Source organism: Eulemur rufifrons, chromosome 23 (genome assembly GCF_041146395.1).
Source record: "Eulemur rufifrons isolate Redbay chromosome 23, OSU_ERuf_1, whole genome shotgun sequence".
Classification (NCBI taxonomy): Eukaryota; Metazoa; Chordata; class Mammalia; order Primates; family Lemuridae; genus Eulemur; species Eulemur rufifrons.
This window is the reverse complement of record NC_091005.1, coordinates 11439985-11458198: the sequence shown is the minus strand read 5'-3', so window position 1 is coordinate 11458198 and position 18214 is coordinate 11439985. Positions and strand designations below refer to the sequence as shown.

The following is an 18214-nucleotide window of genomic DNA, read 5'->3' as shown; positions in this document are numbered from 1 at the left end:
CCTTGGGGCGGGGCGGGGCCGCCTCGGCGGGGCGGGACAGGGCAGGCGCCGTCCTACCTTCCTACCCCTAGACTCCAACCCGGAACTAGCTTCCATTGGGAAGGCCGCAGCCCCTGGCCAGGAGCTGAAGCCTGGACTGTGAGTGCGGGTCACTACACTGGGGCTTGGTCGCGGACAGAGGAACGCCCTCCTTGTCCCCAGGGGCTCCGGGCCAGGTGTGCCCTCGGCCAGAGGTTGCACAGTCTGTAGAAAGTGCAGGCGCCCACGCCCCGGCTGGACCATGGCACCTCCGCGGAACGTGGTGAAGATTGCCGTCCAGATGCGTGACGCCATCCCGCAGCTCATCCAGCTGGACCAGGTCACCAGGCCTGTCCTGCCTCCATCTGCCCCACCGCCTACCTCTGGGTCGCCCCCTTCCCCTCGAAGCAGCCCATCCCACCCCTCCCCCGAGGCTCCTCCCCAGCCCCTCCCTACTCTGCCCCGTAAGTGACCGCTCCACTTGCAGGCAAAGCCCCTGGCCGCTGTGCTGAAGGAGGTGTGCGACGCGTGAGTGGGGCCAGCCGGGCCACGGGGTGGCGGAAGGGCGGCGGCAGGGGCGCCCCTACCTGCCTCACAGAGCCTCCGCACCCGCAGGTGGAGCCTGACTCACTCTGAGCGCTATGCCCTGCAGTTTGCTGATGGGCACAGGAGATACATCACCGAGAATGTGAGTCCCCTCTCCCCCCAGGCCCCCCACACTCCACCCTCTCGCTCTCTAACCCACGTGGCCCTGGGTCTTCAGACTCATCTCCCCCTGTCTGGAATGTGATCTTTCTTTTGCTGACCCCCACACTCTCTCCTTGACACCCCAATTGACAATCCTCGGAGCCCACCTTGACTTTGCTGCCCCCTCTGCTGTCTTCCCCAGAACCGCGCAGAGATCAAGAACGGCAGCATCCTGTGCCTCAGTACTGCCCCAGTAATGCCCCTCCCTTCCCGTCCCTCATTCCCTGCCCCTCCGCTGGCCGCCTCCGCCCGGCGCCTTTGCCCCAGGTCTGGAGGCCTGGCCCCATCCCAGCAGTGCGCCACCTAGTGGACACCAGGGTCCCCGCACTCCAGCTCCCACCCTTACAGCGCCCAGCCTCCTCACCTCTGCTCCTGCTCCGCCCCTGCCAGGACCTTGAGGCTGAGCAGCTGTTGGGTGGGCTGCAGAGTGGGAATCGTGAAGGGCGCCGGGAAGCCCTGAGACGCCTCGTCCTGCTGTCCTCAGACATGACCTTTGCCCGGGAGGTCATCAGCCGTGATGGGCTTCAGAGACTAGGCACCATCATTGAGGATGGGGACGAGTGAGCACAGGGCTGTGGTGGCTGGGGGACATGGTGGGGCTTGTGGATCCTGGTCTGGTCCTGCTCAGTCCCAGATGTCCCCCTCAGCCTAGGGGAGGTGCTGGCCCTCGGCTTGAGGGCCTTCATGGAGCTCATGGAACATGGCGTGGTGTCCTGGGAGACGCTCAGCATCCCCTTTGTCAGGAAGGTGGGTGGGCTTTTCTAGGGGTAGCGGGTAGGGGCTGTGGGACAGTGCTAGACATGGCCTTCCACGATGGTGAGGCGGTGACAGTCCCTACCCCTTTTATAGGTCGTGTCCTATGTGAACATGAACCTGATGGATGCCTCTGTGCAGCCCCTGGCCCTTCGGCTGTTGGAGAGTGTGACCTTAAGCAGCCCTGCCCTGGGCCAGCTGGTCAAGAGTGAGGTGCCACTGGATAGGCTGCTGGTGCACCTGCAGGTGTAAGCCCCTGGGGGTGGGGTACAGATGGGGGGGATCAGGGCCAGACCCTGGGTATTCGGCTGAGTCCTCTTCTTGCCACAGGATGAATCAGCAGCTGCAAACCAAGGCCATGGCACTGCTCACAGCCTTGCTGCAGGGGGCCAGCCAGGCAGAACGTAAGGTGAGTGTCCACTGGGGGCTGGATGGGGGTAGCAGCTGGCGGGTGCTGTGCTCCCCTCTGAGGCTGAGTCATCTAAGCCCCCTTCCCACTCCCTCAGCACATGCTTGACTACCTCTGGCAGAGAAACCTTCGCCAGTTCATCTATAAGGTAGGAGGGAGGGGGCCAGGGAACCCCCTCCCTGTTCCTCTCCCAGTGAGCCCACGTTCACCCCCACGATGGGCTGTCTTCCAGAACATCATCCATAGTGCAGCACCCCTGGGTGACGAGATGGCTCATCACTTGTATGTCCTGCAGTCCCTCACATTGGGGCTGCTGGAGCCTCGCATGCGGACGCCACTGGACCCCTATAGCCAGGTAGATGTATTTGCCGGGGCACAAGGCTGGGAGTCTTGGCCTTGAATGTACAGTCTTGATACTCCCCCCAACAACAATCCCAGGAGCAGCGGGAGCAGCTGCAGGCCCTGCGCCAGGCTGCCTTTGAGTCAGAGGGGGAGTCCCTGGGCCCCGGGCTGAGTGCTGACCGTCGCCGTTCCCTCTGTGCCCGAGAGTTCCGCAAACTGGGCTTCTCGGTGAGTGACCCCAACCCGGCTCCCACCCCTGCCTCAGCCTAGGGCTGTTGTTGTTCCAGAGGGTGGGGCCCTTCTTGAACTGACTGTGCCTCCTTCCCCCAGAATAGCAACCCAGGGCAGGACCTAGAGCGCGTGCCCCCTGGCCTGCTGGCCCTGGACAACATGTTGTACTTCTCCAGACATGCACCCAGTGCATACAGCCGGGTCAGTGCAGGGAAGGGCAGGGGCTGGCAGCACCCCCACCATGGCAGGGTCTCTGGGCTTAGCCGTGACTGTCTACCCCATTCTCTGCTCCCTCCACCCCAGTTTGTGTTGGAGAACAGCAGCCGCGAGGACAAGCACGAGTGCCCCTTTGCCCGGAGCAGCATCCAGCTGACGGTGCTGCTGTGTGAGCTGCTCCATGTCGGGGAGCCCTGTGAGTGGGACTCAGCTGGTGCAGCGTGTCTAGGAACAGGGGGCGGAAGGGCAGAGAGGGCCAGGGGCTGCACACACTTTCTCCCTGAGCCCCTCCTGCCCCCCCGCTCCAGGCTCCGAGACGGCCCAGGACTTCTCACCCATGTTCTTCGGCCAAGACCAGAGCTTCCATGAGCTCTTCTGCGTGGGCATCCAGCTGCTGAACAAGACCTGGAAGGAGATGCGGGCCACACAGGAGGACTTTGACAAGGCAGGGAGCTGGGAAACCTGGGCCAGGGCAGGGGGCCATTCTGGGCAGGGACACAGAGCTTAGGCTCTGAGCTGAGCTTGGGACACCCCAGGTCATGCAGGTGGTACGGGAGCAGCTGGCCCGCACACTGGCCCTGAAGCCCACCTCCCTGGAGCTCTTCCGCACCAAGGTGAACGCACTCACCTACGGGGAGGTGCTGCGGCTGCGGCAGACTGAGCGGCTGCATCAGGAGGGGACGCTAGCTCCTCCCATACTGTGAGTCGGTAGGCATGGGTCCCCAATCCTAGCCCCACCCTCCTTGGCACCCATAGGCCACACCCCAGGGCTGTCCTGGTCAGTGACTCTCCCCCACCCAACAATCCAGGGAGCTTCGAGAGAAACTGAAGCCAGAGCTCATGGGCCTGATCCGCCAGCAGCGTCTGCTCCGCCTCTGCGAGGGGACCCTCTTCCGCAAGATCAGCAGCCGGCGTCGCCAGGGTCTCTGAGTGGGCAGAGGGTGGGGCAGAGGGTGGCTGGCTTGGGGTCAGGGCCCGTGGCAGCACTCCTGCCCTCCTCCCCTTTCTCTGCACAGACAAGCTGTGGTTCTGCTGCCTGTCCCCCAACCACAAGGTGCTACAGTATGGGGATGTGGAAGAAGGCGCTGACCCGCCCACCCCAGAAGGCCTGCCTGAGCAGCGTAAGGAGGGCAAGAGCTGGGCTCAGACACCTGCTCCCCCCAGACCGCTCCATGCCCCGGAGCCGCCTGGGGCCACAGTGGTCAGCCCAGCCTTCTTCCTGCAGTTCCTGTGGCCGACATCAGAGCACTCCTGACAGGCAAGGACTGCCCCCACATCAGGGAGAAGGGCTCCGGGAAGCAGAATAAGGTGAATGCAGTGTGGCCGGGGGCTCCCTTGCTCTTGCCCCCACCTACCCTGCTCCCTGCTCAGTGCCCTGCTGCCTTGCTTCCCCAGGACCTGTGTGAGTTGGCCTTCTCAGTCAGCTATGACCGGGGGGAGGAGGAGGCGCACCTCAACTTTATTGCCCCCTCCAAGCGGGAGGTGAGCGTCTGGACCAGGCTGAGTTGGGCGGATGGGCAGGGGGAAGAGATGGGCAGGCCCTCACGGAGCTGGCCCCGTCGTCCCCAGTTCCACTTGTGGACAGACGGACTGAGTGCCCTGCTGGGCAGTCCCATGGGCAGTGAGCAGACACGGCTGGACCTGGAGCAGCTGCTGACCATGGAGACCAAGCTGCGGTTGCTGGAGCTGGAGAATGTGCCCATCCCTGAGCGGCCACCCCCCATACCTCCGCCCCCCACCAACTTCAACTTCTGCTATGACTGCAGCATCACTGAACCTTGACAGGGAGACTGGCCAAGGGCCACACCTGCTGCCACTGCCACAGCCCTGAAAGGTGGAGGGTAGAGAAGCGCAGGCATCCTGACCATCAGAGATTGCAGCAGAAATAAATTCTGCTTGGCTCTTGGGTATGTGTTGAGCCAGCTCTGAACCTTGTGGGCCAAGCCTGTGACAGTGACAGTCTTTCCCTTCTGCCTTCAAACGTCGCTGGTGGATGAGATGGGGCATTGAGGCCAGGACCACAAACTTGGGCATGGATAGCTGCAGTTGGGGGGGGGGGCTGGTATTCTGAGGGGTGGAGCACGGGTGGGGACAGGCTGGGGCTATGCCCATCTGCAATATGAGTCTTCAACTCCCTCAGTGCTGGGCCTGCAGAGACAGATGGCCTGTGGTCTGGGGGCACTAGCCAAGGGAGAGGTGGCGGGGGGAGGCATTGCCCCAAATGGATGCCCTCCTGGGCAGCGTTAACGGGCTAGTCTGGGGATCATGCTTCCAGAAGGCTCCTGACAGTCTGACCTCAGTTCTCAACCCTGATGGCCCTGCCTGGTGTCCTTTGTGGGACTTGGAGGCCTCTGGTGAGAGGCATGAAGGGAGAGATGTGAAGCTGGGCCTGCTTTCTACTGAAGGGCAAGCTCAAGATGCCAAAGGGTAGCTGGGCACGGTGGCTCACGCCTGTAATCCCAGCACTTTGGGAGGCCGAAGTGGGAGGATCACTTGAGGCCAGGAGTTGGAGGCTGCAGTGAGCTATGATCAGCTGCTGCACTCCAGCCTGGGTGGATGACACAGTGAGACCCTGTCTCAAAAAAAAAAAAAAAAAAAATTCCAAAGGGCATCCCCAGGCCAGTCTGTGCAGGAAGCCCTGCCTTCTGATGGAAGCCTAACTCAGGACCATGGGTGAGGTAGGGCTGTAGACAGGCCAGAACCCCTGCGGGCAGATGTAGTATTGGGTCCAGCTATGGCCCTAGACCCCAAGCCCCTGAGGAAAGAAGACCCAGCAGTGTGTGGAGCCCACAGGGCAAACTGAAAGCTGCCACCACCCTGACTTCCTTTCTCCATGCTGTCGACCTCTTCTCCCCAGTGCCTCCTCCAGTACCATGTTTAACAGTGTTCACCAGCTGACATCAGCTGCATATGATGTTCCTTTGCTGCACGGCACACCCAGGGATTGTGCTGGGAGAGGCCTCCCAGCGTCTGGAGTCTCCTCCCATGTGGGGAAGAAGCCAGGCCCAAGTGGAGAGGCTTGTGGGGACCAGCCCTGAGGCCCGGGTGGGGGCACCTGGGGGGCTTTGGGCCAAGCCGAGGAAGAAGGCTGTGGGCCTCTGGTGTTTTCTCCACCTGCCTCAAGGCCACTTCAACTGAAGTGGGGAGGGGAGGGGCACTTTAGTCTGAGAACTTAAGACAAGGAGGTACTATCTCGAATCTTTAATCTTGTTTGGGTTTACAGCAAACACCTGGGCTTGGCTGCTAAAGCCCAGTGCTCAGGGGAGGCTGGGATGGTGAGCACAGGGAACAGGCGAGCACAGGCCTGAGGTCTGGGAGGTGGGCAGGCAAGAGGCACAAAGTCTGCTTCTCAGCACCAGGCCCTGGCCAGGAGAGCAGATGCCTGGGGCAGCAACATGTAGCTGGAAAGAGGCTGCAGCTGGGCTGTGGGGCAGATGGGTGGATAGTCCCCTGGGCTGCCCTGGATCGGTTCCACCCCCAGTCCTAGACAAGCGGTCTGTAGCAGAGGAAGGCAAGAGAAGCCAGGGCTGGGGCCCCAGGGGGAGAGGAGGCTAAACCACGGGGCTGGTTACTGACCTGGCCTCAGAGCGTTAGGGTCAGGTCCGCTCCTCCCACGAAGCGGGACTGGACGCAGGTCAGCTGGGGCAGCTGGGCTTGGAGGCGCCTGACAGCAGCCATGTTGATACCAGAACACATGGCCACATCCAACACACGGAGCTGCTTGCACGCCTGCGCAATGGTGTCCAGCGTTCTGCGGGGAGGCCGATGGATGAGTGCCTGGCCCAGCATGGGGCCCCAGCCCACGTCTGCACTGTGGCTCCAGGTGCTCAGTGTCATCGGACACACTCACTGTTCTGTGAGCTGACTGCAGCTAGACAGGTTGAGGTGCTGCAGCCTTGGCCAGGAGCTGGCTGCCTGGGCCCAGCCCTTGTCACTGAGGCAGCTGCAATGACTCAGTGCCAAACGCTCCAGGCTGGGACAGCCCCTGGCCACAGCCACCAAACCCATGTCTGTGAGTGCTGGCAACAGGCTCAGTGACAACTGCCTCAGCTGGGGGAACTGGAGCACCTGCAAGGATGGGGTAGGGTGGGGTGAGTGTAGTATGGCGCTGGAGCCCCGAGCCTGGGCACTTCCAGGTTCCTCTACCCACAGCCAGGGGCGTGCCCAGGGATAGTAGAAGCCAATGAGAAAGGAACTGTGAAAAGTGGGATGGTCCAGGCCCCTGGCCCCAGCCCCACACCTTGGCCAAACTGGCATCAGTCAGCTTGCTGCAGGCTGTGAGGTCCAACTCCTGCAGGGCCCGCAGCGTGAGCAGGGAAGGGCCCTGAGGCTCAGGAGAGGGGTCCTTGGGGCCTGAGGCCTGATGCTCCAGCTCAGGGCATGGCTGTGGAAAGAAGCCCCTGCATCTCAGGTTCTTCCTGAGTTTGCCCTTAAATGCTTCTAGAGAGACTTGGGAGGGGTAGGAGGGCAGCTGAGCCCAGGGGCCACCCCCGCCCCATGACCTTGAGGGTCCCACACCTGGGGCCTCTGTGCATGTTCCTCACTTGGTTCCCCCAGCCCCAGAAGCCCCCAGTCACGGAGCTCCTTGCACCAAGCCAGGCGCAGGACTGAGAGGTGAGTGAGGTAGGTGCAGATGGCCTGCACGGTCCCATTGGTGAGGGTCACACAGGAGGACAGGTCTAGCACCCTGAGGCTCGGGCCTAGCGCCAGGATCACGGACAGCACTGAGGCATCCTAGGGGGGAGGTAGGAGGAGAGAGGATGGAGTGACAGCTTGTAACTGTGCCACCAGGCTTGGCAGTGGTCCCTAGGAAGGGTCTGTCTAAGGTTCCTGCCCCATGGGCAGGAGGGAGGCACAGGAGCTACCAGAGCGTCCGAGGAGGGGAAGCATCATGGTCCCTGTGCTGGCAGTGAGAGGTCGGAGTGGCCAGGGTGGGCCGTGGGGGTAGGAGAGCCGGAGGAGGTTGCTGGAGGACAAAGGCCTAGACTGTGGCTGGGGCAGGTGGAAATTTCTAAGGTAGCCACCCTGCCTATGCTCCCAGCCCCTGCTGAAGGGTGGGCCGAGGCAGCCTCTGACCAAAGCTCACTAGACGGGGTGTGGACAGCTGACACCAGCCCTGCCTGAGCCAATCAGATGTGCTCCCTCTAGAGTTGGAATCAGAACTATGAGGCTGCACTTGGGGGTATGGCTGCCACAGGTCAGGAGAAGGCAGGGTTGGGGAGTAAGAGCTGAGGGCAGAGGAGAGGAAGCTGGTTTGTAGAGAGAGGTGGAGAGGGGAGCTGCAGAGGCACGAGAACGTCGGGCCTGGGAGAGAGCAGCTAAGGGATGCTTGGAGTGGGGCAGGGGAGAGGGGCACTTGCAGGGGAACAAGGGGGAGCGGCAGTGTTTAGGCTCAGAATGCCTTGGTCACATGGATGGGTTGAAGGAATAATCCACCAAAGAGGGACAGACTGACACTGCCAAGACAGAAACTCCACCCAGGGGGGCAGGGCTGAGCCCTGTTGAGGGGCCTGGCCTCAGCTGAGGAATGGCCCTGCTGCTCCCACGTCACATAACCTTCCATAGGCCCGCTCCAGTGCCTTCTTCACTGCCCCTTCCCCACCTTCCTCATTCATCACCCCCTTTCTCCAGCCTCCGCACCCTCCAGCACGCTGGTCCTCAGTGCCCCTCCCCAGACTGCAGCGGTCACCCAGCACTTGGCATGTGAGGTATTGGGCCACCTCATGGGCTGGGCCACCCTGGTCTCTTGGACCTGCCTGGCCCAGAGCTGGAGCTTTGGGGAGGAGTGCTGGCAGCAGCATCTCTCTAGGCACCTGTCCTCTTCCAGACTGTGGCCCGAGTTCAGTTCTAACTAGTAATCCTTGGACACAAACACTGTGGCCCTCCCAGGTGCCACAGGCCCAGTACCCCCAGCCTCGGTCCTGGAGAGGAAGGAAGGGGATGATGTGCACTCACCTTCAGTGAAGAGCAGAAGGCCAGGCTGAGGGACTCCAGGCGGAGTGGAGCTCCGCGCACGGAGCCCAGGGCCTGGGCCAGTTCCCGCCCGCTCACCAGGGAGCACTCGGCCATGTTGAGGCTCTGCAACTCCCGCAGGCCCCCCAGGGCTGTACATCCCGCGTCTGTCAGTCGCTGCAGCTTCCCCAGGCTCAGGCGCCGAAGGTGCCGCAGGCCCCGGCTCACGGCCAGGAGTGCCCCATCAGTCAGTTCCGAACAGCCGCTGAGGTCCAGGGAGGTAAGGCCTGGTTGCTGGCGGCACAGGGTGGCCACGGCCTCTGTGGAGAGGTCCTGGCAGCTGTGCAGGCTCAGCTCCTGCAGCTGCAGCCCGGCCACCTGGCCCAGGGCCTGCAGGGCCTCCGGTGGCAAGCCGGTGCCACTCAAGTCCAGGGCGTGCAGCCTGCCAGCCCTCTCCTTCACGAATCGCAGTAGGTTGCGGAAGGAGAATTGGGATGGGGAGGAGTCCCGGAGGCCAATGGAGCCCCGGGCCGGGCCCAGCTCAAAGATGAGGTGGCAGTAGGCCAAGGAGAGGCGCTCCAGGCTGGGGGCACAGCTGCTGAGCTGGTTGAAGCTGAGGTCAGCTAGGTCCCGCAGGCCAGCCAGGTTGAGCTCACGGAGGCCACTCAATGCCTGCCGGACACCCTGGGCCGTCTCGGGCTGAGACAGCAATGTGCCCGATGTGAAGAGGCTGTTGCAGCCACTGAGGTCAAGGATACGCAGAGCCCGGCAGCCCAGGATCAGGGTCACAAAAGAGGCCTCTGTGGGGCTGCCCCCACCCAGGCACAAGCTGTGCAGATGCGGGCCCAGGTGGTAGGCAACAGACTGCAGCACCTGGTGTGAAGTGGGTGACCCATCCAGGTTGGTCAGGCTGATGCAGGAGATGCCCCTGAGGCCCAGGCTCTTGATGGCCGAAAGGGAGGCAGAAGACACGGGGATGTTGTACCGCACGTTTGTCTAAGGAGCAGCAGCAGTCTGGGGTTAGCAGTCTGGGGTTAGCCGTCTGGCTTCAGAGGTGCTGGGCTTTGGTTTAGTGCCAAGTCACCAGCCAGAGGTTGAGGGCAGGTCAGGCAAGGGCCCTTTCACAATGGGGGCCCACCGTGGTGTGTGATGTCATGTGTGGTTGAAGAGGGGTTCAGGTAGGAAGTGGGAGCTGGGAAGACAAGTCACGCTGGGGTTCAAAGGGAAATGACTCAGGGGAGGGCAGGAAGGCTAGTGATGGACAGGCCTGAATGCCCAGGGAAGGACAGAGACAGGATGGGGAGGTGGCAGGCTGAGCATAGGAGGGCTGAGATGTGACCTGGAGGAAGCCCAGTGAAGCCCCCAGGGAGTGAGGGGACAAAGCATGCTAGACCCCAACCTTTGGGACTTTCAGAAGGAGGACCTGAAATCCATGGCCTCAGCCTCCTACTCCAAGGACTTGGCATTAGCTAAGCAGCCAGCCTCCCCCGCTTTCTAGAGAACATATAAATAGCGCTCACAACAGTTGAAAGTGGGGAAAAATGAGGCAGACGTTACTCACGACAACCTTCTGTGGCCCAGGTGCCAAAGGTCTGGGGCAGGCAGTGAGGCCTAGGTCCCCCAGTGGCCTCAGAGTGTCTCAGTCACATGAATGTTTGCAAAAATGGGTTTTGTGTGTAAGCAGGTGGGGCCACCTGGTATTGGGCCCTGGAGGCTCCAGAGTTCAAAATGTGCTGTGATCCCTGCAGCACATCTCTGGAGGGGACATTTATCCATTCAGGTAAGGAAGGAGCAGCCTCCCTTTTCTGTGGGCGGGAGCAAACAGAACAAGGCGCCCTGCCGTAGAGAACAGGGGAGCAAGAATGGGGAGCACACAACTGGAGTAGGGTAAGATCGGAAGGCAAGCTCGGAGATACACTGTGGGAATAAGCTGGCTTGTGCAGGAGTTTGGGAGCCTCCAACTAAGGAGATAATGTCATAGAACCTTCCCTGAGCTTGTGCCAGAGGGAGCCAAAGGGAAGTCGGTACAGTTTGTATGGAACAGGTCTGTGGGAAAAGGGAGAAGAGGCCCTGGCTTCTAAAATCCTAGCCCCACCTCTCCACCTCTTGCCCAGGTTGCAGGCAAGTATACTCAAAGAAGGCTCTTGTTTTAATGTATCACCGTGGTCCTGATGCAGGAAAGTAAGCTCCCGGAACACTTATCTTGTCAGTAACTGCAAAAACAAGCTGCCGTTCCCTCTTGTACCCCACAGAACACCATCAGAAGGGAATCAGAGGCTGGGTGCGATGGCTCATGCCTGTAATCCCAGCACTTCGGGAGGCTGAGATGGGAGGATCGATTTGAGGTCAAGAATTCAAGACCAGCCTGAGCAACATAGTGAGAACCTATCTCTGCAAAAAATTTAAAAATTAGCCAGGCAGGCTGGTGCACGCCTGTAGTCCTAGCTACTTGGGAGGCTGAGGCAGGAGGATCGCTTGAGCCCAGGTGTTCAAGGCTGCAGTGAGCTGTGATCAGGCCACTGTACTACAGGCTGGGCAACAAAGCAAGATCCTGTATCTAAAAAATAATTAATAAATGAATGAGTGAATGAATTAGAAAGGTAGAAATGACACACAGGATGCACTCCTGCAAGGTATATATCAACAGGATTCCCCCAGGAAGCACAGAACTCATTCCTAGGTGTGGAGAAACCAGCCTGGCTTCTGCCACAGAGACAAGCGGCCACCATGGCTGTCGTGACAGAAGGAAGCAAGTGTAAGACCAGCTCCTGGCCTCTTTCACAGGAATCAGTGTTTGACCGGGTTCCCTTTCCAGACCCCACTTCCAAAGCACGGTCATTTAGGGTGAGAGGAGCACGTACCACAGATCCCCACGTGGGCAGTGGATCAGGGGTGTCAGATTTAAGGAGAGCTGGGGCAGATCCCAGTGTGTGTGGGTGGAGAGGGTGATGCCAGATGAGAGGGAAGGTTTTAGAAGGGAATGGGAAAACCTGCCTCCACCATTGCCAAGCCCTGTAAGACACATGACTCAGTCTGATGCTGAGGAGTGAACTGTGGCTGGGGGAGGTAGGGTGGAGCTGGTTGCTGAGGCAGCGCCCACACCCACCGCTCACATGTCACTGAGGAGTGCCTGAGAGCCCTGCGGGTCCCAGCTCTAGTGGTACAGCAGTGCAGGTGCCCAGGCTTCTTTCTTTCCTTCCCTTCTTTCTGGAGCCTGGGGGGCCAGGAATGTTCTCCCCTTTCCCACTGCCTCCTTATGAACCAGGTAGACAAATGCCAAGGGAAGACACTGGCAGTCTCACCAGGGCCAAGTAGAGGGCTGGCTGCTGGCAGCCGTAGCCACTCGATAGAGGGGCAGGGCCTGGCCTAAAGGACTTCCAGCTATGTGGGGGACGGAGGAGGCTTGAGACCATCTCCAGCCCCCTACCATTTTTCTTGGTGGGGTGTGTGCAGCCTCTAAGCCCTCCTGCAGGTGGTCTACGCCTCTCCTGGGGCCACCTGGACTTAAACTGCAGGAGCCCAGGAGCAGCCTTCTAGGGCTGTTTCTGTCTGTGGGGGCACAGCAGCGGGCAGAAGCAGGCCTCCTGGGTTCTGGACTTTGGCCCTGGTATAGGATACTCCCTTCCTGGGCCCTAGGAAGATGCTTCTAGACCCACACGAAGGAGGACTGCAAGGGCACCTGTTCCAGCTTCAGCTGCTCCATGCACAGAGGGACCAACTAGCCCATGGTCTCCTCCTTTCCCAATGCTGGCACCATAAGAGTAAATCATTTGGGAAATGCCCTGAACCTGCTAGAAGTGATGCATGTACCTTGACTGTGGGAAGCCAGGATTTTGTTGTACCCAGTGAAACCCTGAACTGAGACTACAGGCTGGTGTACAGACTTGGAAAGCCACCTGACAGAGAAAATGGCCCTCCTTTCTGCCCAGTGCAGGAATCCATAGCTCACATGCCTGTTCTCCAGCAGGCCATCGTGAAGATGTATGCCCTGGCACCAGGGCACTGGTCTCTAGAGAGGAGTTACACCTAGTGACTCTCCCTCAAGCATTTAAGCACAATTTCTCCCAATCAAAATCCTTTTGTCAAGCCCACCTGAACCTCTCATTCTCATTCCTGCCCCATTTATTTCCTTCCTTCCACAGGGAAATTTCTTGCCAGTGAGGTCACTCTCTACATTTCCTTTCTTTTCTTTCTTTTTTTTTTTTTTAAACAGCCAACAATTTTATTAATAGCACACAAGTTCACTGATTTGTCATATACTCTGGAAATTGCCAACATCAGTATCAGCATAAAGGTTGCTTTCCTCAAATGGTGGCTTTCTTTTCTTTTCTTTCTTTTTTTTCTTTTTTCCCTGAAGCAGAGTCTCACTTGGTCGCCAGGCTAGAGTGCAGTAGCATCATGATAGCTCACTGCATCTTCAAACTCCCGGGCTCAAGTGATCCTCCTGCCTCAGCCTCCCAAGTAGCTGGGACTACAGGCACCACAACACCCAGTTAATTTTTCTACTTTTTGTAGAGATGGGGTCTCCCTCTTGCTCAGGCTGGCCTCGAACTCCTAACCTCAAGCGATCCTCCTGCCTCAGCCTCCCAGAATGCTAGGATTACAGGTGTGAGCCACCACGCTCGGCCTATCCACACATTTAATATGTAACAGAAGAGGATTCCAACCCAACAGGGAAAGGGAGAAGATTAGATGTAATGGCATTTGAGCTATTTGAAAACTAATCAGTTTAGCTTCTTATCTCATAACATAAATCAAAATAAATTTCACCAATAAAACTGTTAATACAAACATTCAAACCATAAAATAGAAGAAACAATTCTGCTGTGAACCTAAAACTGCTCTAAATAATAAAGTCTATTTTTAAAAAACAGAAGAAAAATATGAGTGTATGTCTATCAAATTTCTGAAGGGGCAAGGGATCTTTAAGTTTAAAAAGCAATAGAAGAAATAAAAAAGGAAGTTCAGAATCAACAACATAGAGATTTAACTTCTGTATCTCACAAATAAAAGCACATATCTACAAATCAAATTCAAAGGCAGACATCTTGGCCGGGCGCGGTGGCTCACGCCTGTAATCCTAGCACTCTGGGAGGCCGAGGTGGGCGGATCGTTTGAGCTCAGGAGTTCGAGACCAGCCTGAGCAAGAGCGAGACCCCATCTCTACTACAAATAGAAAGAATTTATATGGACAGCTAAAAATATATAGAAAAAATTAGCCGGGCATGGTGGCACATGCCTGTAGTCCCAGCTACTCGGGAGGCTGAGACAGGAGGATTGCTTGAGCCCAGGAGTTTGAGGTTGCTGTGAGCTAGGCTGACGCCACGGCACTCACTCTAGCCTGGGCAACAGAGCGAGACTCTGTCTCAAAAAAAAAAAAAAACAAAAAAAAAAACAAAGGCAGACATCTTAAGAATATATTTCAATAAATATAAAAAGGACTAATCTCTTTAATGTACAAAAAGTTCATACAAATGGATAAGAAAAATATTAAGACCCTAATAGTTAAATAGATAAAGACCAAGAATAAACAAAAGTGGGAAAAACAAAGGGTCGGCTAATGAGAAAAACTGTTCAACCTCACTAATAATCAAAGAAATCAAAATTAAAACAATGAGCTGTCATTGCTTCCCTTTCGAACTAGCACAGATGTCTGCAGTCACCTTCCAGCTGCGCTGCCTCCTTTCGCTCAGTCTCGCCCTCTCCAGCCCACTCTGCACAGTGGCGTTCTAAGACACAAATCACAGCGTGTCACCCGCTTGCCTTAATAGGCTCCATCCATGGTCATCAGGAGAAAAGCCCAAGATCTGCCGCCTGGCACAACTTCTGGTTTGCAGTCTGACCTCATTCTAACCTCATTGCACAATTCTCACTTCCAGTCATATGGAACTTGTGTGGTCATTTCCAGAACTATTCTACTTGGTGCCTTCACTTGTGCTGTTACGAGTCCTGGAAGCCCAACCTTCATCCTCATCCTATTCCTTCAAGAAGCCTTCCCTGATGCTGCTGGTCTCCTTTGGATGTCCTTCCTCATGTTCCCATTGCACCCTTTCATTCCAGTGTCACAGCACTGAGCATACAGTATCATGATCGTTCATATTACTTGTCTTTCTCCTTCACTAGACTGTGAGCTCCTTAGGGGGCTATGTCTTATTCATCTGTATAGCCCCAGCACTGTACCCAGAGCCAAGTACGTACGAATGCACGTATGAGTATGTATGAATGGATGGATGGATGGATGGATGATATATGAGCAGGGCCATGAGCAACCTGGTAAGAAACAACTGAGGATGGGCCAGGTGAGGGTGGGCACCTTACCTCTCGAAGGGCATTCTGGGCTGCACTGTACCAAGCCCGGCTCACAAGGGAGGCCTCTTTCTGATCGGACAGAGGCAGGAAGCTCAGAATATATGTGAGCATCTGCAGGAAAAAGACAGGGCATTGGGGGCTATTAGAGGTGGGCCACTTTTGGAACTAACTCCACCTGATAGCACCGTGGGCCTGAGGGCACCAGAGCACTGGCTTCTAGTTTATCTTGGATCCGAAGCTTCACGAAGCATTCCCTTCCCCTCTCCAGCCTTCAGGTATCTTTACTGTGAACAAACCTTTCCTGAGCCCTGTCTGGGTACAAGCTTGTACCAACTGATAAGAATCCAACTTCCTGCCAAGTTTGGCAGAAAGAGCCTAAACACTGGGGCCAGATGAATCTAGTTTAAATCCCTACTCTGTCAACTGACCTCTGGGAGCCTTGTTTTCCTTATCTGTAAATGGCATTTGTAGTGAGATTTAAATGGATCATTGCGAGAATTAAATAACACAACAACAAAGTGTCTTGCATAGGATCTAGAACACAGCAAGCCAGGTGCTCCTTCTCGGATCCTCAGGAAGTCACAGCTCATCCTCCTGCCCTCACAGGTCAAGTTCTAGGACCCTGGTCTTTTCCCATCTTCACTGCCAACTCACCTTCTCAGCTAGCTGTTAAGAGATGATTCTAGCAAGACCCAGCCTGGCAGGCTCAGGTCTGCCCTCCACCTATGCTCTGTGAGTCTGGGGTGGTAAGGTTGGAGGCCCTAAAGGGTCCTGGGAAAGGAGTTGCCTGTGAGGCCTAGAAAGATTTGATATTAACTATTCTTCTGGAATCTTCCTTCCTGAGTCCTGTGACACTGTTTTCTAGGGCTTCACCCAGCACCCCAATTGCCTGGTTTCTGGATTCTTCTGTGGTTCCCAGAGCTCAGACCTGGGGTCTTTTGATTTTCTGTTTACCAATATAGGAATAACCAACAATTCGATATCCCCATATTGTCCTATTATCCAAGTTCTAGTCCAGTATTACCAATTTTCCACTGGATCCTTCACCCAAATGTTTAACTACCACCTTAATCTCAACCAAAATTCATATTCTGTCATCAATCCAAAACAGCCCCTCCTCCCAAGTTTTCCCTTCAATGCGAACAGTGCACCCCACCTGATAACACTTTGGATTATATTCATGCTCTTCCATCCCTTGCTCCCAGATACACGTGTAAAGCATTGACTTTAGACCAGGCTAACCTACACTTATTCAAATCCCAGCTCCACTGCTTCCTACCTGTGTGAAGTCAGGCAAGGTACTTGACCTCTCTGAGCTTCAGCTTCCATAACTGTAAGATGGGGATATTTTTTTAAATCTAGATCATAGTCTTATGGGGATTGAATTTTACATATATGTGTGTACATATATACACACATACATATACACATATATATAGTGTGCTTGACAGCTAGTAGATGTTCCGTAAGTGCTTTCTGGGTTGCTAGTACTAACATTTCTACCTTTGCAACTTCACTACATTAGTAGCTCAGATTTCTGTCACCCCAGACCTGGACTCCATCCACTTGTCCTCCTTGCCTCCAAGTTCATCCTTGCTAATCCATTCTGCACACTGTCACAAAAGCAGTTTTCAGTTTCGGCACACCCTGCTGTAAACCTTCAGGGTTCCCCAGCACTCTTAGGATGAGCTCTTTACTCGTGAAACAGTACTACCAGGCCTCCATGTCTGACTGGACCCAATGGTCCCAAAGCTTTCCCAACCCAGTCTCCCCACTGTCCTACAAATATAACATGTCTACTTCCTTTTGCCTGCGTGGGCCTCTATCCTGGGATGTCCTTCCTTATGCTTGACTTCACCTGCTATTCTGATTTCTCCCCTTCTCAGATGCTGAGCACAGAGGATACTTACTGGATTAAATTAAGGACAGACAGTCCAGTTCTCTACCTCTATTTTCACCAAAGATTTGCTCAGGAAAGGGGCAGGAAGATTAAGTACATCATTATCAAGAAGAGAATTACTGGGAGAAAAGCCTTCTAGGCCAGGGAGGCTGGGCATGGGGAAGAGAGGACTGATGGGGACCAGATGTGACCAACCCCCTTCCCTAGGAAGAGACAGAAAAGCCTGTCTGAGCTAAAGTAGTGGCCATCTTGTTTTCTGGGGCTGCGCGGCCAACTCAAGAAGCAAAGGGAGAGGGGAACAAACCTGTCATCACTGGAGTAGGGGGAGGGCACAATTCATTAAGCTAAGGGGGTGGCCTTTCTAGAAGGACCAGAGGAAGCAGTGATAAGGATGGAGTGGCCATCCCATGAACCCCATCCTAAGGGGCTACTGGAGATATGACTGGTTATCCATGATATCTATAGGGATGGAGTAGATAGCCTCTGGGGCCAAAGGGGAAAGGGATGCTATTACAGGGGGCTCAATGGGGTGGAAGCAGGTATATTTTTCCTAAGGAGAGGGAGCATCATTACAAGACTGATTGGAAAGTGTGGCCTGTCTCCCGTGGGCATTGGGAGGGGGCTGCTAACCCTCAGGGCAAAAGGAGGGGCCATTCCAAGAGGCCACTAGGGGCAATACCTGTTATCTTCTTGGCCAATGGGGGTCTTTTCCCTGGCTAAGGAGAAGGAGCAAACATCCCATGAGGTAAAAGGCAGGAGCGGCCATCGCTAGGGGCCTAGGGAGTGGGAAACAGACCTGTCCTCGCTAAAGGACCTCAGAGACCCTCCGCCGAGTTGACGGGGAGGGAGCAGTCTGTTTCCCACTGCCAGGGAGAGAGGGCAGCCGTCTCTCTCAGAGGGTAGTGGGGATAAGAGCGGTTAACCTTCGGGGACGATGAGAGGGAGCGGACATCTTCCAGAACTAGGGGAAGGGACGGCCATCTCAAGGGAAGGGGATGGGCAGAGGGCTTGTCCTTGCTGTCCTCGCTGAGGTGACAGAACAGTCATCTTCTGGGGCAGATGGGGAAAGAGAGGACGGCCCCCCAAGCTAAGGGGACGGAGTGGCCCAAAGGCGCGGCCGTTACCCAGAGCTTGCAGGTCCCAAGACCGGCCGGGCGGGTTGTTTCCGTCAGGCAGGAGGGGCCGGGCTAGCTGTCTGACAGCCCCTCCCCAAAGCCCGGGACCCCGAGGGCGGGGCCTGTCCGGAGCTAGGCCTGAGGAAGGCTTCCTCTCACCTCCAGGGGCAGCGACTCCGCCATCGCATCCCTGCCGCCTCCGCCCCCGCGCAAGGCTTTCTG

General features: G+C 56.6%; 2 protein-coding genes across 4 annotated transcripts; one reads left to right on the top strand and one right to left on the bottom strand.

Annotated features, from left to right (window-relative positions):
- The first annotated feature begins 12 nt into the window (after window positions 1-12).
- On the top strand, window positions 13-4651 carry ELMO3 (engulfment and cell motility 3). 2 transcript variants are annotated; one of them, XM_069456710.1, is made up of 20 exons: window positions 13-358; window positions 506-546; window positions 634-706; window positions 908-958; window positions 1156-1325; window positions 1413-1512; window positions 1615-1766; window positions 1849-1927; window positions 2025-2075; window positions 2160-2282; window positions 2366-2497; window positions 2600-2701; window positions 2804-2912; window positions 3025-3161; window positions 3253-3416; window positions 3526-3638; window positions 3733-3837; window positions 3942-4024; window positions 4112-4198; window positions 4286-4651. In XM_069456710.1, exons 1-20 carry the CDS (start codon window positions 281-283, stop codon window positions 4496-4498), a joined length of 2163 nt encoding a protein of 720 aa, XP_069312811.1. In that variant the 5' UTR covers window positions 13-280; the 3' UTR covers window positions 4499-4651. The 2 variants fall into 2 exon arrangements, with proteins under 2 accessions (XP_069312811.1, XP_069312810.1); XM_069456709.1 differs by lacking the exon at window positions 908-958 and having other exon boundaries at window positions 159-358.
- Window positions 4652-5921: 1270 nt separating this feature from the next.
- On the bottom strand, window positions 5922-18179 carry LOC138373746 (F-box/LRR-repeat protein 2-like). Of its 2 annotated transcripts, XM_069456309.1 has the most exons (7): window positions 18152-18179; window positions 14987-15088; window positions 8672-9610; window positions 7235-7450; window positions 6957-7100; window positions 6567-6784; window positions 5922-6467 (listed from the first exon to the last, which is right to left on the bottom strand). In XM_069456309.1, the coding sequence occupies exons 1-7, from the start codon at window positions 18173-18175 to the stop codon at window positions 6299-6301; spliced, it is 1812 nt and encodes a 603-aa protein (XP_069312410.1). In that variant the 5' UTR covers window positions 18176-18179; the 3' UTR covers window positions 5922-6298. The 2 variants fall into 2 exon arrangements, with proteins under 2 accessions (XP_069312410.1, XP_069312411.1); XM_069456310.1 differs by lacking the exon at window positions 7235-7450 and having other exon boundaries at window positions 8672-9664.
- Window positions 18180-18214: the final 35 nt, after the last annotated feature.

What these genes read in the sequence shown, in the direction of transcription:
- ELMO3 (XM_069456710.1), top strand. Translation starts at nt 281, where the DNA reads ATGGCACCTCCGCGGAACGTGGTGAAGATTGCCGTCCAGATGCGTGAC. An exon ending in AGCTCATCCAGCTGGACCAG is followed by an intron (nt 359 to 505) that starts GTCACCAGGCCT and finishes CTCCACTTGCAG; the next exon opens with GCAAAGCCCCTGGCCGCTGT. An exon ending in GCATCCCCTTTGTCAGGAAG is followed by an intron (nt 1,513 to 1,614) that starts GTGGGTGGGCTT and finishes CCCCTTTTATAG; the next exon opens with GTCGTGTCCTATGTGAACAT.
- LOC138373746 (XM_069456309.1), bottom strand. Translation starts at nt 18,175, where the DNA reads ATGGCGGAGTCGCTGCCCCTGGAG. An exon ending in AACATGCACAGAGGCCCCAG is followed by an intron (nt 7,101 to 7,234) that starts GTGTGGGACCCT and finishes TTCTTTCCACAG; the next exon opens with CCATGCCCTGAGCTGGAGCA. An exon ending in CTGATGCCAGTTTGGCCAAG is followed by an intron (nt 6,785 to 6,956) that starts GTGTGGGGCTGG and finishes CCATCCTTGCAG; the next exon opens with GTGCTCCAGTTCCCCCAGCT.